This window comes from Nyctereutes procyonoides, unplaced genomic scaffold (assembly GCF_905146905.1).
Source record: "Nyctereutes procyonoides isolate TBG_1078 unplaced genomic scaffold, NYPRO_anot_genome, whole genome shotgun sequence".
Taxonomy (NCBI): Eukaryota; Metazoa; Chordata; class Mammalia; order Carnivora; family Canidae; genus Nyctereutes; species Nyctereutes procyonoides.
In genome coordinates, this window is record NW_026575136.1 from 37,407,938 (window position 1) to 37,428,795 (window position 20,858).

Below are 20,858 nucleotides of genomic sequence, written 5' to 3' on the forward strand. Positions count from 1 at the left end.
TCGACCTCAGCCCCAGATCCCGAGGCCGGGGCTTGGCAGAGGGGAAGGGTCCCGCCCGGCGTGGCGCGTGGTCCAGTGCACGTGGGGGGCGGTGGGGGCGGTGGGGCCGCGGCCGAGCTCACGAGCCACCGGCGGGGCCAGACTGCAGGCAGGTTTGTGTTGCCTCGGGGCACCTCTTCATAATCGGCCCGACGTTATTTTTATTAAGGGCTGTTGACGGGTGGCTTTGTTACTAATTACGACTCATGTCTTTAATAATTACATGTGTGTTTGTAGACGTGTTGCCGCTGACTTACGCGGGCATGGGCGTTCTCCGTTTATCAGATGAAACAAGATACCCACATCAGAATCGAGCTCAGGGCCGTCTCCACACAAAACTGATGCGGGATTTCCTCTTTGAGTCCATCCTAAAGGCAGAAGCACTGGAGACTATGACTCCGCATGTCCTAGAATCTTCTACAAAGTAAAAGCTTAGAAAGACGGTTCCCTCACGTGAGTAAAAGATTCTGCCTCTGGAACACAAGGTGCACCCACGTCCCCACCGGCAGGTGCCTCGGCTGTTCTTTGCGGGGCCGGAACCCGCCCGGCAGGCTGGGAGCGTGCTCCCCCTCCAGGGGCGGCTCTGGGTTCCCAATGCAAACACGACTCTACAAGACCCAACTGCAAGGAGATGTTTCACGTTACATTCCTTGGCGTGTTGTCAAGCCAGAGACAGATCCGCTCTGAGGCTTCCAGAAGTGTAATGAGAAGGTTATTGATGATTTCGCAGATTTTGGAAGGTTTCTCTCAAATGGCACGTTTTCCCGCATGATTTTATTTCTCTTTTTTTTAGGAGCTCGCTGAAGTTCTTCTGGAAGCAAGTCAGGAGAGCAGGCTCCGGGGTGCATCGAGCTCTGAAGCAGCCTGTACACACGCATGCGGTTTTCAAGGCGCGAGTCTGAGTTCTGTCCTGGCGCTAGGGGTATGCGGAGCAGCGGGCTGAGCTGCGTGTGCGAGGACGCGCTCCCACAGCACACCGCACCCTCCGCTGCCGTTTCTGGTATTTGTACGTGTGTTCGTGCTCTTCAGAGGATTTCACCCTCTGCGTCCAGTATTAGCTTTTGCGTGAAACTGTACAACTTTGAGAGACCAGAATTTGTTTCCCTGACAAAAAAAAAAAAAAAAAAAAAAAAGAAAAGAAAAGAAAAGAAAAGAAAAAAAAAGTACCAATGCTTACTTAGGAGGGTTTTAGGTATCCTGAGACATGGATGGAGCACCCCGTGGGCCAGGCTGCCCCTCCAAACACATGGCTATGTAAGTCTGAAGGATTTAAAGTCAAACATTTAGGGAAGCCTGGGTGGCTCAGCGGTTGAGCGTCTGTCTTCGGCTCAGGACGTGACTCCAGGGTCCTGGGATCAAGTTCCGCATCGGGCTCCCCGCAGGGAGACTGCTTCCCCTTCTGCCTGTGTCTCTGCCTCTCTCATGAATAAATAAGTAAAATCTTAAAAAAATAAAATAAAAACAAACATTTAAAATTTGGTTCCTCAGGCATGCTGGCCACGTATCACGGGCTGCTTAGCCGCATGTGTCTGGAAGACAGTTCAGTGCTCCATGTGCGGGGTCAAGAGGACACCTTCATGGGGCTGCATGTGCATGCATGTGAACTAGAGATACAGAAGGAGGCCAGGGGAGACAGAACGGACTGTGAAACTGCAGAAGACAAGGGACAATGCAGTCTGCCTACACCTCACTAAGAGCTTACTACACGTCGTCGAGGTGTTTCCACCCCTCAGACTATGTGCTCCATGCTTGGGAGGAAATACCTCCCATTTTTCAGTTCCCTGAGCTTTTAAAGGCACATTATATGATTTACTGAAGAGTTAGCTGAGTTCTCAAAAGAATTCCTGTATGCGACTTGCCCAAGAAAATAGAAATTATACACATGTGGGTCCAACAACTGCCAACTGACAGCAAGTGTGTTGGAAAGGTCAGTATTTCTGGGTGAATTCAGTGCCTCTATGGCACCAGAACCCCTTTGCACGATGCTCCAGGCTGGGGTTGGGGTGACTGCAGGAAGTGGCTCTCTCAGTAATCCCACTTCCCCCCATTCTGTGAAACAGCCCTGGTGACAGCCGTCGCTTGAACAAGGAAGTGAAGGAGGAAGAGTGGCAGCGGGAGAAAACAGCGCCAGTGTGTTTGGAGACCTGCAGGGCCCGGTCTCTGTCCCGGGGCACCCTTACTCCGCGGTGGGCTGGACAGCACCCTGCCCCAGGTGCCGCCTGTCACCTGGCTGGGGCTGGTGGTGGGATGGGTGTGCTGGGCTGTGTGTGGAGGGGATGCTGGGACACATCCAGGAGCAGAGCTGCTGCAAGTCTGGCCCTCGGTGAGTGTAATTTCTGTCTGAGAAGAGGGGGGACTGCACGGAGCAGCTCCAGCTAATGATGGCCATCAAACAGAATGACTTCCCATTCTTGGGGAATCGTATGATGGAACAGAGCTTTCTAAATGGGTGAGGTGCCCTGGGGGCACCCACAGCTGGGATGACAAGTCGCAGGAGTTAGGGCCCCACAGAGGAATGGCCTTGAGAGATCACCCTGTGGTCGGATGAGGGCAGCACCGTCCATAGACCTGATGTCAGTACCTGCACAGGAAACGTATTCTCCCAACAAAGTGAAAGATGGTCCACGTGGCAATGAGAGGAGCCGATCATTCCCATGCCTTTGTGATATATTCAAAAACTAATGCCTTACTTCTCAGACCATCATTCAAATATCATCTAGGGGGTCTCATCAAGCCAGTGGATTTTAATGATGACTAAATCCACGGATGACTTCTTTAGGGGTGGGATTACCCTGGAGAGGCGGCAAACGTGCTTGTGTTTGATCCCACCTGGCGCACACTTGGCCCCGAAGAACAGCCTGAATAACAACTCAGTCTGATTTGAAATGCCAGATCACAAAGCGACTCCTCGCTGTAAAATGTGGATGTGAACCTAAATTTTGCACCTGTGGGGAACCCTGTGAGCCAGATCTGAGTTCTGGGAGAAGTCCAGGGAGGAGCCTTTCCCAGGCCACCCATAGATGAAAGGCAGGTTTTCAGGATGACTGTGGTTTGCTAGGTCTTCAACATTTCAAGTAACTCGTCGCTTGATGTCACTCGTTTTGGAAAACATGCAAGTATGCCAGGACGGGCTGTGGGTTGTCTTTATTTGTAATGATTCTAACCAGCAATGCCCTCTGCTTTCAGAGGAGAAAAAAAAATCATGAGACTTTAAGTTCATCCCCAAGAGAACTGATGGCAGTGTTAAAATAAAAAAAAAATTAAAAAACCCAAAACCAACAAAGTTGAGAATTCAGATACTAAGAAATAGTTCAAGGGCACTGGAAATCCTACTTCCTTAAGGTAGGTAGGAAATTGGGGAGCAGGGAAATGCAAAGTTCCATGCTGAATGAGACAAAAACCCAGGGCAGCCTACGTAACATATGTGGTCTCTATCCTGAGCACCTGTTGCATGTGGACCCTGTCCCCGGGGTCTGTCACCCATGGATCTTATTCTGTGGGCACAACAAGTTTGGACCCTATCCTGGGGGCCCATCACCAACGGATCCTATTCAGTGGACACATCAGTTAAGGACCCTATTCCAAGGGCCTGCTGCAAATGGACAGTTTCTCCAGAGGGACAGTCGGTCTAACACCTTTTATTCAAGCTGAGGAAAGGTAACAAATCCCCATGCTAGCCAGGTCTCAGGTGTCTTGTCTCCCTGTGCCGGCTTCCCTACCTTGCTCCCAAGTGCCATCCACCAGACATAGCCTCCCCAAAGGCAGGGGAGTCTATTTTTAGCCTGTGGAACTGGTTTCTTCCTGGAGCCTCTGTGGGTGGAGTCTGCGGAGAGCCCTCTGAGTCTGGGCCCAGAGCCTGGGGCCTTGGGCAGCAGGCGCAGGTGTCCTTTGGATCTGCCTGGGCAGCTGGGATGCATCCTTCCTGGCTCTGCCAAGTCACAAGGTAACCATGGCCTGGCTGATGAAGTGCTGAGCAACTACTGAGCCAGTACTACATGCCAACCAAACTCTCCCTGGACTCAAGAACACAGGGTCACAGAGGCATGTGAGAGGTTTCTCTGTGTCTGAAGAAGGGGAATGATTTACAGGAAGGTCACCAGACTCCTTTCATAGCTGGGGTCTCTCTTGCTCCCGCTCCCCCTGGGATACTCTGCTTTGTGCTGGGGCTGCAGAAACAGGCTGTCAGTCATCATGCTACCTGGCCGTGCATCCTGCTCCACCTATAACCAGCCGTGCAAGGTTGGAAAGGGGGTCTTCTCTCTGTCCAAGCTATCTCTTCTGTGATGCCGCCACCTCCTGCATCCTAACCTGTCTTCTTCAGGAAGGGAGGGAAAGTAGTGAGAAGACTGCAAGGTGCTGGGTCACAGGAAGAAAGCTGGCTGTGTCTCCTTCCCTTGGGAGCCAGGCTGGAGCGGGAAGTCATGGCAACCCAGAGGTGCTGCAGGTCCCAGGTGGGATGCAGGAGGCGAGGGGTAGGAAGGCAGGGGAGCAGCTCGTGCATGAGGCAGGGTTGTGGGGGAATGGAGGTGACTCTGCCCTGCATCTACCCTCCCCATTAACAGGCCGACCTGGCCCCGACACCAACAACAGCTGTCCTGTGACCTTCCCACGAGTCAAAGTTTGCATCACGGAACTGCCTGCAGAAACATACAGAATGGCCAACAGTCGGGCAGGAGCTCACACCATATTATTCTTCTCTGGTGCATGCCTAAATGCCGGGTAACATCTCAAACACTCACTCAGAAACATGTCAAACCCTTTTCCATCCAGTTACAAAAAAAGCCCAAAATTTAAAGAGATTTTACATATAACAACCATCTGCAGGAACCAGTGTTCTTAAATTCCCAACTTTTAAAATCATCCAAATGGTAACCACCAGCTCTTGGACAACAGGAGCGCAAGTATAGGCTTTCCTGCTGCTCAACAATCTCATTTTGGGAGAATCACACAAATTAAAAGAGTGTTTCACAGCCTTATCACGTCAGACAACAAGGAAGACATGAAAGCTACAGAGCAGTTTTTAAAACTGGAGCCTCAGATCCATCCTTACAAGACTTGCACTCCCCTGGTGCTGATGGGTGGGAACTCCCTGCCAGGGGCCCATCTCCACTTTCACTTCTGGTGGAGATGCCGTCCACACTTCTGGGCTTCACAGCACCTGAACACACAGCTCAACGCTACTGCGCATTGTGACGACGACGAGGTGACCGATGGTATGGCTGAAGTTCTAAAAATTAACAAGTCATCCCCCTGTTCAGCATTGACTAGAGTTGCTTACGTACTTACAAAATACATAAATCAGCCCTCTTTTAGCAGGAAGGGGGGAATCCAAACCAATCACGACATTATCAACAGGTAAATCCCTTCCAGTTCATCTTGGGCATGAAATCATTAGTCAAGAAACTAGATGACACTGTAACTAACTGAGATCAAATATGACCAAGGACAGTGTATCCTCACACGTTTACTTTACAAGGAGGACTTGAAAGCAAATTATGGCAAATCACCCCCCTTGGCTGATACAGAAACAGAGTCCAAGCACCGAGTAGAAGGACCCACGGCTGCTGAAGTCATTGCTATTCATAAAAACCACACCACAAGGATCCCTGGGTGGCGCAGCAGTTTGGCACCTGCCTTTGGCCCAGGGCGCGATCCTGGAGACCCGGGATCGAATCCCACGTCAGGCTCCCGGTGCATGGAGCCTGCTTCTCCCTCTGCCTGTGTCTCTGCCTCTCTCTCTCTCTCTGTGACTATCAGAAAAAAAAAAAAAAAAAAACACACCACAGACCACGGTTCAGGGGGTGTCACGGCTATGGCCAAGTCAGTGCCATGAATTGCATATGGAAGCACATCCATGTACAGGTGGTGGTGGAGGTCCTCCAACCTCAGTGCAGCACCGTGGGCCAGCACCATCGTCTTGAGCTGGGACACACGTAAGGTGAAGTTGAGGTAAAGTATCAAAGGCACAGAGTGATTTCCCTTCCCTGTCCCCACAATCAGGGCACATTCAACGTCAGCCCTGCTTTCTCATCATCTGAAATGACCCCCTAGTGGTAGAGGAAGCCCTGGACAGAGCATGAGGCAACCAGGGGCCTGGGAGTGGCAGGCTCGTTGAGGTTGCCCCCCCTGGAGTGGGTGGGGAGGAAAAGGCTGCCAGGGGCATCTAGGGCTATGCAGAGAACCTGCATCAAGAAAGAACCGAGGGCTGAAAACTGAGGTGGATGCCATGCTGGAAACATAAGGATGACGACTTTGACAACCCTGGAAGGATGCCGACCGTTTCTATGTGCATTTTCCCCTTTGGCTTATCTGTACCTTCCAAACAGGTTGAACAAGCAACGGTGGGGACGGTGGGGGCAGGGACAGGAGGCAGGCGCCCCTAGCAGGCCAGCACGACAAGCCTGTAGCGGCCCGGGGTCTGGGCTGAGGCACACAGGTCGTGGTCTGTGTGCAAGGCCCACTCTAGACGTTTCTGAGGCTGCAGGTAACACCCCAATCATTTTAGCGGGAAACCCTGGCAGCCACAGTACATGTCAGGAGGATTATGTTCAATGACAAAACTGAATTGTGTCTGAGGGAGTTTCTGAGCCAGGCTGACTTCTTACCTTGTTGCTCTTCTCCGCACTTAACTCCCGCTTTCCCACGTGGTTTCCCATCCTGGACCGCCGAGCTCGTCAGAAGCTGCAAGAAAAACAGAAGGCATTGGCCTTAAAGCTAGTACTCTCAGAATTTTCTACATTGTCATCCATCAGAGCAATAGTCCTGTGACAACAACTGGCTCATTTCTGAGAAGAGAAAACCAAAATCTTCCAAATCGAGAGACATCAGAAGCCTTCTTAGCGCAGGCCTGTTGGCCTCCGGTTGCAAGCAAACACAAGCAGGTGGGACTGCTGCCGGTACCCACGCTCTGCTCAATACCAAAGACCCTTCCGCATGTGTCCTCATCCTGGACGATGGGCCCGAGTCCAGCACTCTCGCAGACAGTGTCCACCCCACGGCACGCACACAGGGGCCTCCCACCTCCCCAGCTGTGGTGAGGCGTGCTGAGAGGCACAACGGGGTGACACTCCTGGAAATGAAAGGCAGACTACTGGGCTTGCTGTTCAGAGAATTTCGGGAGCACAGAAATGGCAAGGGCAGACTAGAGACTGCTTATCACACAAGTATCCCAGGAATCTGCAGAATTTGCAAGGAAGATAAAGTTGGATTAAAAAAGCATCTGATCTTCATCTGCTTTTTCTAACATAAACTTTAGCAGCAAATTCATGATTTCTCCTGCCAAAGGCACAATACAGGAGAATTTAGCCAAACTCATACTACACCAATCGCTTATCCACTCTCATCCGTGGATGTGTGTGAACCACCAGGACCACTCGCTCCGTCACCATTGACCATTGCCTGGCTTCAGGTGCCAGTCTTAAGGGACAGTTACAAAGCATCACTGTCCATGAGGAACTCTTTTTAAAGAACATGTGAAAGCCAACTCTGTGCTGAACATGAAACTGCTTTCCTTGAAAGATAAAAAATGAATTGTCTTCTAAAAATGGGGAGGATTTCTAAAACATTACATTTGCCTGGATAAAAGGCAAGCCTTGCCCCCCAAGAGGCACTCCTCAGGAAAAGGGGAAACACTTCAAATCTGAATTTTTCCAAAGTCTCCCATAGAACCAGGCACCTCTGAGTGTCCGTGAAGGATGCCTTTGCCTTTGATTTGTCAAGATTAACTGATCATATAATCCTGGTCATGAGGACTCCAACCAATGGTGGGATGGGTGAGAAAGAAGCAATGACAGTTTCGAGCATCGCCTCCCAGGGTGTATGTGTGTACGTGAGCAGTTACATAGTGGAGACCGTGAACAGCCAACCACATGTGGAGAGAACACCCTTCCTTCCCCAAAATTTGTAAATGGAAGTCGGGGAAGGGGACTTCCCTTCCTTCTCACATGTCCAGTGAGAGCCTGGGAAGAGAAAGATAGTAGTAGTAATGAGTTCCGGTAAAATCAAAGACATAGCTCGAGGAGCGATGAAACATCACTAGCAGAACAATCACTAGCATGAATTCCTCGTGTTTCATGCATGAGACCAAAAAACCCCAGTGTTTAAGAATGTACACTTGTAAAGATGCAAGTCTACCTTTGCAGATAATTTCAGCCTCCAATGTGATTCTATCATCTATCTACCAATTTATTTAAAGTGGCCATCACAGAAACTCACATGGGAAAAATGGAGGTTTGGGTGCACATGGTGCTCTACTTGATGGCACAGAAGGGGGAAGAGAGAACTTGTTTTTGTCCTCTTGGGGTCTATACAATGGTCACATGATAGTGTGTGGGTGTTCCCCCAGGAGACACAGGTCTGAATGCAGGTTAGAACACCTGCCCCTCTCTTTGACGCCATGTAAGGTTTTAACTAAATATCAAGAACTTGTAAGATGTATAGGATACACAGAATAACAATGCAGTAAACATCTGTGGATCTCCCCTGCCTCCATTTTAGAGATAACAACTGGTTATGCAAAACTAAACATGGGTAATAACAAATATTGTTAGAATGTCTATAGTACCCAGAGCAATCTACAGATTTAATGCAATCCCTCTCAAAACACAAATAGCCTTTTTCACAGAACTAGAACAACTGATCCTAAAATTTTTATGGACCCACAAAGACTCTGGATGGCCAAAGCAACCTTGAAAAAGAAAAACAAAACTGGAGACGTCACAAGCCCAGATTTTGAGATAAACCACAAAGCCATAATAATCAAAGCCATAGGTTTCTGGCACAGAAACAGACACATAGATCACGGGGAAATGGAACAGAAAGCCCAGAAATAAAACCAGGATTATATGATCAGTTAATCTCGACAAATCAAATCTTGACAAGAAGATGTAATGGGGAAAAGACAGGCTCTTCAACAAATGGTGTTGGGAAAACTGGCTGGCTCCATGCAAAAGAATGAAACTGGACCACTTTATTACACCATACACAAAAATAAAATGGATTAAAGACCTAAATGTGAGACCTGAAACCATAAAAAACCTAGAAGAGAGCTACAGGCAGTAATATCTCTGACACTGGCTGTAGAAACATGTTTCTTGATATATCTCCTATGGCGAGGGAAAGAAAAGCTAAAATAAACAATTAGAACTACATCAAAACAAAAAGCTTCTGCACAGAGAAGGAAACAATCAACAAAACTAAAAGACAACCTAAGGACATTTGCAAATGACATATCTGATAAAGGATTAGTATCCAAAATAAATAAAGAACTGATATAACTCAACACTGAAAAAAAAACAAATAATCTAATTACAAAATGGGCAGATGAGTAGACATTTTTCCAAAGAAGACATTCAGATGGCCAACAGGTGCATGAAAAGATGCTCAATATCACTCATCACCAGGGAAATACAAATTAAAGCCACAATGAGCTATCACTTCACACCTGCCAGAAGAGCTAAAATCAACAACCCAAGAAACAAGAGGTGTTGGTGTGGATGTAGACAAAGGGGAACCCTCTTACACTGTTGGTGGGAATGCAAACTGGTGCAGCCACTCTGGAAAAGTGTGGTGTTTCCTCAAAGAATTAAAAATAGGGCTACCCTATGATACAGTAATCTCACTGCTAGGTATTTACCCAAAGATACAAGATACTAATTCAATGTTTACAGCAGCATTATCTACAATAGCCAAATTATGGAAGCAGCCCAGGTGTCTATTGACAGGTGAGTGGATAAAGAAGATGGGGTATATATACAATGGACTATTACTCAGGCATCAAAAAGAATGAAATCAGATGCCTGGGTGGCTCAGTGGTTGAGCATCTGCCTTTGGCTCAGGGTGTGATCCCGGGGTCCTGGGATCGAGTCCTACAACAGGCTCCCTGCAGGGAGCCTGCTTCTCCCTCTGCCTGTGTCTCTGCCTCTCTCTGTGTGTCTCTCATGAGTAATTAAATAAAACCTAAAAAAAATAAAAAAATAAAAAAAAAACAAGGAATGAAATCTTGCCATTTGCAACAACCTGGATAAAGCTAGAGACTTTAAGAAACAAAACAGGTGAACAAGGAGAAAAGAAGAGAGAGAGACAAACCAGGAAACACTTAATGCCAGAGAACACACGGATGGTCACCACAGGGGAGGTGGGCGAGCAGGGGGAGTGGGTTAAACGGGAAGGGGAAAAAAATGAAACACAGGCAAAAAGAGTTAACTCCTTCTAAAGCCAACAACTTGGACTTTCGGGAGTTTCTTCTCTCTGAGCATAAAGACGAATGTTTGCACCCGGGCGGCACTCCAGCCCAGCGTTGGCTGCTCCGCACCCCTACTTCCACCAGCATCCAGCGCCCCCTCACCACATTCTCGGTTGGTATTAGGCAAATCCCAGAACAATGTTCTCTCCTTCCAGAAAACAAATCTCTAAGGATTTAACCTAAATCACAATTGTGTGTGTGTGTGTGTGTGTGTGTGTGTGTGAGGGTGGGAGTGTGTGTCAATATTTGGGGGCTGCTTGTGGACAAAAGTAGAACTATTTTTGAGCAAAGGGCGTTTGAGGCTGGAATCCAATGACAGACACCTCCCCCGCCCCCCCGCGCCTTGGAGAAAGGTAATGCTTCTTCCAAGCTGCTCAGTCCTGATCAAAACTTCATCACACTTTAAAGCAAAACTTGAGGTCGTCCTTGGGAGGGTTGTTCCTGAAATATGTAATCACTACTTAGAAAACTCAAGACTACCGAGCCCAAGATAGCTCGAAGTAACAAAAGTCCATGAAATATTCTATGAATGCATACAGAAGCAGTTAGATCTGACTGGCCTCTCAGATTAGTAGAGATCTTATACGTGTCATTTCACACAGGCAGATTCTCACCTTAAACACACAACGTACATACTGGCCAGGAGAGAAAGATGAGAAATACAAGGTGACGAGGGACATATACTCGTCGATCGGGGCTGTCATCATCCAAGCGGCGGGCACTGGCTCTGCTGGGTCTAACTGTGCATGTGGAGCCAGTAGGTGGGGCCGCAGGCTGAGAAGAACCAGCTGCAGACCAACAAGCAGGACGCTTGCAGGTCATCTTTATCCCATTTCATTTTTTCTTAAGTTTCCTTATTAATTTTTTAAGGAATCTACACCCAACATGGGGTTGGAAACTCTGAGACCCTGACCTCGAGAGTCACATGTTCTCCCGCCACGGCCAGCCAGGCGCCCCTATTCCATTCCATTTCTGAGATTAATTGAATTGAGACAGCAGGATTTTGAGCCTGTGGAATGCTGTTTGGAAGCCAGCTGACTCTGAAGCGTCTTGAGTAATCCGAGAGGTTTCTTGTGAAATAATAAAAAGGGGAAATGGAGGAAGGGAAGGGAGGATGGTGGAGCTCAAAGCAGAATGACCTCTGGTTTGGCAGGAGCTGCCACACACTGTTTAGGGGGAACAGCTCATTCCAGAGGGGACTCCTAAACAGGCCCCCGCGGTTACTGGAAATTTCCATCACATGTACATGAGCATCGTGCATATGTCAGCATCCAAACTGTTCCGAGCCAGGGGGCTAAAATTTGGCATATACCATTCTAGGTAGCAATCCAGTGTTGCTGGTGCAGACTTTGTGTTTCCGAGTTCACCCATACTGAGCAAGACTCCCAGCTGGTCCCTTGGTGGAGATCCTGAGGGAGCCCACACAGGCCAACCCCCCCGCCGCGGGTGGCTGGGGGTACCGGTGCCCCGTGGGCTGGGGTGCTTGGGGGCACAGAGGTGAAAACAGAGTGCCACCAGGTACTTTAACCAACCACATCCTACCGGAGTTCTAACTTTTTAAAGTGCAGACAAGGCAAGTCAGAGTTGGGTGCCAATCTAGGCTTGGGCTAGGGACACAGGGCCACGGGTTCAGCTCTCTGAGCCTCAGATGCCTTTAAGGCAGAAGGAAGAAAAGCCCTCTGGCTGTCCTGCACTGAAGGAAGCACACAGTAGGGCTGGTGAGGGTGAGGGTGAGCTCTGGGCGCTGCTCATTTCCATCCTCTGGTCCCTCCCAGCAGGTGCATGTGATCCCAGGAAGAGAGGACAGGGGCAGGCACGCAGCTGTAGGAATAAATGTTCAGACCTCTCCAGGGGCATCCACTCAAACCGACAAGGCCCAGGGCAGAGAAGGGGAGAGAACACCAGTGCCCCCGAGAAGCCCAGGAGTGACACCGTACAAGGAGCCGGAAACCAGAGCTCAGGCCCTGCAGGAACCAGCCCGACACAGGAAGTGAGGCAATTGTGCTGAACGGGGCGGTGAGAGAGCATGAGTCTCCCAGCCCGGGCCTCAGGAGACAGTGTTCCCCAACCTCAGAGGAGCCCTCAGATTCCAAGACACCATCCACTCTTGGTCAAGTGCCGCCGAGGGCATTTTTACAGGCAGTGGGGTAACGATTGTGAGACAGAGAAGGTCTTGTTACTGGTCTTCCTAGACATCGTCCAGAGCACAGGGACTCCCCTGAGCACCCGGAGGCCAGGGAGGCTGGGGCCGTGGTGCGGGGTCAGGTGGGGATGCTACAGCCTTCACGGTGCGGCGGGGGGGGGGGGGGGGGGGCGGGGCTCGGAACCGCCACCTGCTAAGTTATGTAATTACAGGAATAGCCTGTAAGCTCTATTCCCATTTCACAGCCAAGAGAGTAACGTTTAGAAGCCTGAATCTAGGGATGTCTGGGTGGCTCAGGGGTTGAGCATCTGCCTTCAACTCAGGTCATGATCTCACGGTCCTGAGATCAAGTCCTGCATCGAGCACCCAAAGGGAGCCTGCTTCTCCCTCTGCCTGTGTCTCTGCCTCTCTCTCTCGGTCTCTCATGAATAAATAAATACAATCAAAAAGAAGAAGAAGAAGCCTGAATCTAGCTTTGAGTGTATCAGGCCTTTAGGAAAGTATTTTATAAATATGTCTTAGGTGGAAAAAAACACACATTATAGTGGGTCTGAGATGTGATATGTTTCTAAATAATTAATTAGCACAATAAAAAGAAATAAGACCTTAACTGTAGCAAGTACCCTTAAAAAACACACGAACGGTAAGAACCTACTTCTTACAGACACTTGCATGGGGATAACAAGCTCACTAATGAGAACAGCAGAGATGACCTTAGTTCTCTACCAAGTATCTTACAGGAGCAACCGGTGGAAAGTGCATCATTTTGATCTGGGTTTTAATTCCCTGCCTGCTAGCAGCTGTTCATCATAGACCATCCTTGGCAAATCAAACTTTTCTCAGCTCCTAGAATCCCTTCTGTAGAAACGGACATCGTACTACCACAGGGTCCAGGAAGGTGATGGACCTGATGGCCACAGGCCCTGACCACACATCACTGACACAGCTGCCCTGTCTTCCCTTCCCTAGAGAATGGCTTGTATGTTACACAAGGCACCAGACCCAGAATGAGACCAATGGGGAGTTCATTCTGACCCCAAAGAGCTAATCTTCCACATATCGTAACTGGAAACATTTGACTGTCTTCTAATAACATCTTTAAAAAGATTTTATTTATTTATTTATTTATTTATTTATTTATTTATTTATTTATTTATTTATTTATTCATGTGAGAGACAGAAAGAGAGAGAGAGAGAGAGAGAGAGAGACAGGCAGAGGGAGAAGCAGGCTCCCTGCAGGGAACTCCAACCCAGGACCCCAGGATAACGATCTGAGCCAAAGGCAGAGACCCAACTTCCAAGCCACCCAGGCGCTCATAACATTTTAAATAAATAATTGCTCCATACTCAGTAGGGAGCCAGAGGACGATCTGTCCCTGTCATTGGTCCCTGGTGCCATGATCCACACATGTTAATTCAGAGCAATGTTTTCCCCCGTTTTGTGTGCACTTGCCACAGTGTGGGAGTGGCCAGTAGGGACCCCAGCAGGAGGCCACTGGCTGGGGGTTGGGAAGGACGGGGTGGGGTTTGCAACACGGTGGGTCGAGCACCAAGCCCACAGAGAACTTGCTAAAATCCACCTGCTGGAATCTGTGAGTCATTTCCAGCAGAGAGGGGTGTTGACACACACTTACAGGAGCGGTATTTAAAAATCCCACTAAAGGGGTAACTTTGGCTTTCTCGATTTTTAATATCAATTAAATGTCCTTTGCCATTAACCATAAATGGAATATTTGCCTTTCACTAGACTTTACAGGTCAACAGCCTTGATTGTTATCACTACTGCAGTTCCCACATCACCTGGGTCCTCATGGCCCCAGCACCTGGTCACTGGGGTCCCCAGTGGCACCCAGGAGATGCTGTGCAGACACATGCTGGGGGGCCAGATATTGGGATCCTGGGAATGGCGTGCATTGGTCACTCATATTGGCTGAGGAACCACCAGGCAGTCAGGAGCATTTCGTCGTATTTCGGAGGTGGTTCAACAATACGTTGTAGAGGAATTACATGTTTTAGAGGAACATAAGGGAAAGATGGTGGATTCGTGCATTTGCAAAGAAGAGGTTTATCTGATCTCTGAATTGTGGCAATGTTGGATACTGAGGGAAAAGCTCTAGAATTCAGATTGACAGAGTGTAGTCAGGATATCTCAGGAATGAGGTAACCTGATAAAGGTAATAAAACAGGAAGTGTGGGACACCTGGGTGGCTCAGCGGTGGAGCATCTACCTTTGGCTCAGGGCATGATCCCGGGATCCTGGGGTCGAGTCCCACATCGGGCTCCCCACAGGGAGCCTGCCTTTCCCTCTGCCTGTGTCTCTGCCTCTTTCTGTGTGTTTCTCATGAATAAATAAATAAAATCTTTAAGAAAAACAAAAAAAAAAACAGGAAGTGGGGAAATTTCCAAAGGGGCATCCTTATTCCCTTTTTGGGAAATGCTAACCCTAGACAGAAGGAACTCACCGGGGTGCTGCTGGCTGATCCTTCCATGGGAGCTCTTCCCCCACAAGGGAAGACTGCTAACCTAGGAGACCCCAACTTCCTGGACACCGTGCCCCCGACACTCCTCCTCAGACACCTGTGCGGTGCTCCCAACACTTCCCAGGCACATACCACCCACCTGTCCATCAACACGGCACACTGAGCACGGAGAGAGAATCGCCAGCCGCCCCATGCAACTTCAGTGAAGCCACACAGCCTGACGGAATTTCACCCAGAGCCAAGAGTGTCTACTGTGATTTTTCCAAAGAAAGGTCTAAAGGAAAATATTTAAAGGTTTTGAGGCAAAAGAAGAGGTGGGAGGAAGGGGCAGCTGTCTCCAGTTCAGAAGCTTGTTTAGGAAGAAAGTACCACTGAGCCCCAGGCAGGCCGTGACCTGTTCTTCTGACCTTGAGCACCTTCCCTAAACTCAGCCTGGGCTCCCCCTTGTAAAGAGGGCAAACGTACCCGCCTGACCGCCCAACAGGTGTCGGGAGATGCAGGGAATACGGCCGCGGGGGGCACGTGTCGGGGGAAAAGGCCAGGCTTCGCAGATCCAAGCAGATTTCCAGCACAAAAGGACACGGCCCCAAAGCCGTCCAAAGCACCTGAAAGGAACGTTCGGGACTCGCGGACAAACGTGTGTGCTGGACACCCGCCGAGCGTGCGCTCACAGGCCAGCCGGCTGCAGCCGAAGCGCCGTCAGAGCGGGGCCGCAAGCCAGCGCTGCAGTCCGGCCAGCGCGGCGGCCTCACCGCCACAGGCACTTTGCTGGGGGCAAAGAGGCAGATGAGCCGTAGCTCGTAATGTGTACGTGAGGTTCGTGAGGTTCGCTTTCGGAATTTTCTGCTCACACGTTCACTTTTCTGTGACGGGGAGAGAGGTTTTTAGATTTTGTTGCTCTTACGGGGGAAGAGGAAACATTCCCCGTGTGCAAACAGGTCCTAGGAAGTTGGCCTGGCTCCCAGCACCGGGCCCGCCAGGCCCGCCGGGCCCGACGTCACGTGGAGACCGGCCTTCCCGACACGTGGGGAGAAAACCCGCTCGGGACGCAGGGGGCACACAGGGCGCGGCCGCCCTCGCCGGCTCGGCGCCAACCGCGAGGCTCTGCAGCGGCAGGCCGGGCACAGGCGGCCAGACCGGGGGCCCCGCGCTGGGACGGGGCGGCCGGGGCTTCGGCGTGGAAGCCTGGAGCCTGGGCAGGCCCTCTCTTGCCGGCGCTCCCCCGCCTTGCCCAGAGGCTTCTGGCTCAGTTCCTCCTTATCTGTAAACCCAGGGTGGTAAATGCGACTTCCTGGAGCTGCCGTTAATCTTTGACAAGCACCTAAAGATAGAGACCATGGGTCAAAGGACAGCAAATGCCAGTAGGGGCGCGGCCCTCTGCGACCAGCCCCTGGGGCGGCATCTCCCCGCTGAGACCCGGCAGGGACTGTCACAGGGCTGCCCAGGCAAGCCATATGGCCTGGGACACCTGTGCCACGACCATATGGCCACGTGCATCACGTGACCCAGGGCACCGTCCGTGGCCATGAGGACACACACACTCTGGGGGCCGCTCGGGGCCAGGGCTGGTGATCAAAGGACAGAACAATGTTCCTTCGACTCCCGCATATCTCAGCCCACCTCTGAATGGCTCATAAATTCCCTGACACCGGGCGTGACAAGTCCTGATAGTTACGCACAGGGAAGAAGAAATGCGTCAGCTCAGGCCTGTGGCCAAAAGACTACGGTCTGAGTCCTAACTGCATCTCTTTCTGAAGATGCATAAAACATTTAAGTCCTAGAATTATCGATCTAAAATCTCCAGATTCCAATCACCAACCCTACATGGTCCTGTGGGAGACAGCAGATCTCACCGGCACCTTGTCTTCACTCAGGCACGTAGCCCTGAACCGCCCAGATTCCGATCCGGGACAAGAATGCTCTGCATGGTCATCAGCCCCGCCGGAGACATGGCTCAGTCCCCAACGGGTCCCACTGCTCACCCAGGCATGTCACCTTTTACAGGGTGGGTCTGCAATTCTTGAGATATGATGGAAAGATAAAGGGTGTGGGTGAGCGAGAGTTAGATTTACACAACAGAGAGGGAGATGCGTCCAGGAGAGCAGGACACGGTGGCAGGGGCCAAGGGTCTGGACTCAGGAAGTGGATAGCTGCCAACACCACATGGTTCCTACACAGTAGGAACACTTCAGGGCACAGCTTCTTCATCCGCTGCCCCTACACTGAGGCACGAGGCTACGCTGTGCTCCTCACCTTACAGATGGGGAAGCTCTGAGGTACAGAGAGGTTGGGGACCCCAAGTCACACAGCAGGCCCTGGCAGGGCAGACTGGCTTTGATCTGACCCCAGGCACGCACACGGCAACCTCACGGAAAGCCATCCCCACAGTTCCGGCTCTCACTTGGCCATGACCCGGACAAGGCACTTAATTTCTTCTACGAAAGGGTTTCTTGATGCATCGAGTCTTGGATTTACTAAGGAAATGAGCTCCATCCAAAGGTCAGGGGGGGGGATCCCTGGGTGGCGCAGCGGTTTGGCGCCTGCCTTTGGCCCAGGGCGCGATCCTGCAGACCCGGGATCGAATCCCACGTTGGGCTCCCGGTGCATGGAGCCTGCTTCTCCCTCTGCCTGTGTCTCTGCCTCTCTCTCTCTCTCTCTGTGTGACTATCATAAAAACACACACACACACACACACACACACACACAGGTCAGAGGAGGCACCTCGTCCTCCACTTCACACCTCATAGCCTTTGCTCTCCTGGTAAAAATACATTTGTGACGACTTCACCAGCCTCCACTCCTCACACCCTTCTGGGTGAAAACCATCGCAGAGCAATAGTAAATGATGAAGCTTTACAGGGATACATCATGCAACGAGGTCTCTTTTAAAACTGACTGAGGGGACTCCCAGGTGGCTCAGCGGTTGAGTGACTGCCTTCGCCTCAGGTCGTGATACCACGTCAGGCTCCCTGCATGGAGCCTGCTTCTCCCTCTGCCTGTGTCTCTGCCTCTCTCTCTCTCTTTCTGTGTTTCTCATGTGTTTCTCATGAATAAATAAATAAAATCTTTAAAAAAAAAAAAAAGCCTGTGACTGAAAAAAGGCATTTAAATGAATGATTACCAAGCTCCGAGAGTACAAGCATAGTATGAACACAAGACTGACTGCCGGAGCTTGCATTTTGAACTTAAGCTTTCCAAGAAGGTTCTGTGTGACCTTTGGGTTCTACATGGTATATTAAAAGACCAATATTTAGTACTTCTAGGTTGAGGCCTTATGATTTTCTCGCTCCACCAAAATAAGACCGTCAGGGACAGCGCTCTAAGGACACCCAGGGCTTTCCTGAAGCCCAGCTATAATATTACAATAAAGCACCTGCACCCTTTATACTCCTTACTAATCACAGCGTTTCCCGCTCGACCTCCTTCACAGAGCCTGGTGAGGCGTGGTAACTCCTAGAGGCAGAGCAGAAGCGACTGTAAAGAGGAAAAGGGTGCGATGGACTGGGTGATGGCGGGGGGTGGTGGTGCGTGGAGGAACGTGGACAGCAAACCTGGGTTCCAGGCCCATCTGCTGTCAGCAGCGAGCAGGCTTGCACAGGTCCCCTGGCCCCTCGGCGCCCCACCTGCCGCCCATCCGGGGAAGCATGAAGGTGGCTTGGGTCCGGCAGCCAGTGGCAGCACTCTGGGTCTGCCAGTGGTGGGCACAGGCTCCGCTTCTCATGCCCAGTGTCTTTACGCTTCAAACTTTCCCTGACAGGGTTTAGACAAAGCCGGCCACACTGTGTCACACGGCCACAGCTGGTCTCTTGAAGCCAGAGGCCACATCCAGGATGAGATGCTACAAAAATGCACTATGAGAGTATCTGCTTGGTGCCCAGTGCTAGAAGGAGCAGGGCAAAAAGAGCTGGACTCCCTCAGGCCTGTGGGCACGGACACACCCACACCAGTGAGCACATGCCCATGCTCGGCCAGGCACACGTGCACACTCCTCTCTGCCTCTTCTGAGGTCTGGGACGCTAGGGGGACATCCACCCGTGTTCTCCAGCCTGCCGTTCTGTACGGGGGGCTCCTTATACCTAATCTAACGTACTTTTGCCTCAAACCCTTTATAGAGTGAGACAGGGCACACACAGGCAGCACATGTGTGTTTGCAGACCCATCCTCGATTTATTTATAGCATCGCACCCAACCAGAGCAACGTGTGAACCGTGAGGAAGCCCGAGGGGTGGGCATGGCCAGGAGGACTAGCAGAGCTGGGGGTGAAGCTGAGATCCATGAAGCAGGTACACCAAAAGGGGGGTATGGGATCCAGGGCACCGAAGGCCCAGCAAGGGGCATAGACCCTGAGAATGGAAGCCCTTGCCCAGACAGAACCCAGGACCCCACAGACAGGAAGTATGGGAAGCACAGGTGGCAGGGGTGCAGAGCACACAGGTGGGAGCCAGAGTCACGGTTCCCTGTTCTCAGCTCCAGAACAAAACCTGGCTGCACAGGGATCAGGAGGCGCAGATGTAGCAAAAGGCACAGCCGCCCACATATAGGCGTGGAGCCTGAGGCCGGGCCCAGGAGGCCCCCAAGCAGCGGCCTTCCCCCCACACGTGGTGGGAAGGGGCCCACAGTCAAGGGCAAACCACACAGACTCCTGAGAGGCCGGGAGGGGATCCAGCCCGGGGTTGGGGACTCTGCCCTTCAGAAGGGCCTGGGCTTCACCTGCTTTGAGGGACGAACAGACACATCCTGCTCCCCCTCTGAACACTGTCACGTCCCCTTCCCTCCACGAGGCATGACCAAACCTCTGTGATTGGGCAGGAAACCCCCACATTGGCTCTGTGCAGAGGCTCCAGAGCAAGTGACCCATTTAACCTAAGGAGAGGATGGGGAGACGCTGGGATTCGGAGCCCAGGGCAACTGCCTCCCGGCTCCCACCTGGTGACAGGCATCACGGTCAGGAAGAGTTGCTCCACTGCAGGAGGTCAGGGATGAGCCTGGCTGGGCATTGAGGCCAGGGTATGTTTTTTTCAGATTCCTCTCTCAGCTCATGTCCTGAAAGCAAATGAAGTTAAGTCTCAGAGATTTAGGATCTGAGTGGATGGTGTCCCCGTGGCCCTCACGAGACCACCCCCCAGGACCTTCTCCATCTTCATGAGCAAATTTGTTGTTGTTGTCATTGTTGTTGTTTAGAATGTTTTGCAGTTTTGTCCAGGTTTTAATCTACCTTCACATTAAAGCATCCTTTCCGTGCAGGACACTTTATTTTGATGTTGCTAATCCTCTGTCAATATATATTTATATTTACATTTACATTTAGTGTTAGGGCTGTTACCTCAGGTGGCTTTTTTCCCCTCATGTGGCTTTAACCGTGACATTTCACTGCACTTTTAGGAAGTTTGTCTGCTGGGTCTGCACACTTCCACCTCCCTTCATAGAACAATTTCCAACCACCAGTTTGACATGAGTAAGGTCAGCTTTCAAGAGCTGCCTTAAATCCCTCTCTCTTTAAAAATAAGTGTTGACACATGGAAATAATGACAGAATGAAAGAACCATCATCTCCCCATTGGGACGATACCACCTTTCACGGAGCCATATAACATGATGCAGCGAAGCTATAGACGCATTCCGCATGCCTCCGACATTTGATTTATCCTCTTTATATTCCTGGGAAGACAACTGCAGCTGCTGCTCACACTTCATAAATCCTGGGTCTCAGCTACTCCGAGGTTATTACATTTTCAGACACCAAAAGAACCAGAATAAAAGCCACCAAAGCTCCCCTACTGCCACACACACACACATGCGCGCGCACACACACACACACACACACACACAGAAGCAGAAACCTAGTTCCTAAAATATAAGTAGCATATTTATTTTATTAAATTCCTACTTTAATTTATCTGGTCTTATAAGGCACCACATAAGCCAAAGCAATCACGTCCCCCGTACACCTGAGT

At 50.6% G+C, this 20,858-nt stretch overlaps 1 protein-coding gene across 5 annotated transcripts in view; it reads right to left on the reverse strand.

The window, feature by feature from the left end:
• LOC129495506 (myelin basic protein) overlaps window positions 1–20,858 on the reverse strand; it is a 116,711-nt gene that overhangs the window by 87,551 nt on the left and 8,302 nt on the right. For 4 of the 5 annotated variants that reach the window (XM_055303083.1, XM_055303081.1, XM_055303084.1 and 1 more), the window contains exon 2: window positions 6,645–6,720. In XM_055303083.1, coding sequence (XP_055159058.1) covers window positions 6,645–6,695 — 51 coding nt within the window. In that variant the 5' untranslated portion in view covers window positions 6,696–6,720. Of the gene's footprint in view, window positions 1–6,644; window positions 6,721–19,831; window positions 19,897–20,858 lie in introns of those variants that run through there. The other variant, XM_055303082.1, reaches the window with a different exon arrangement.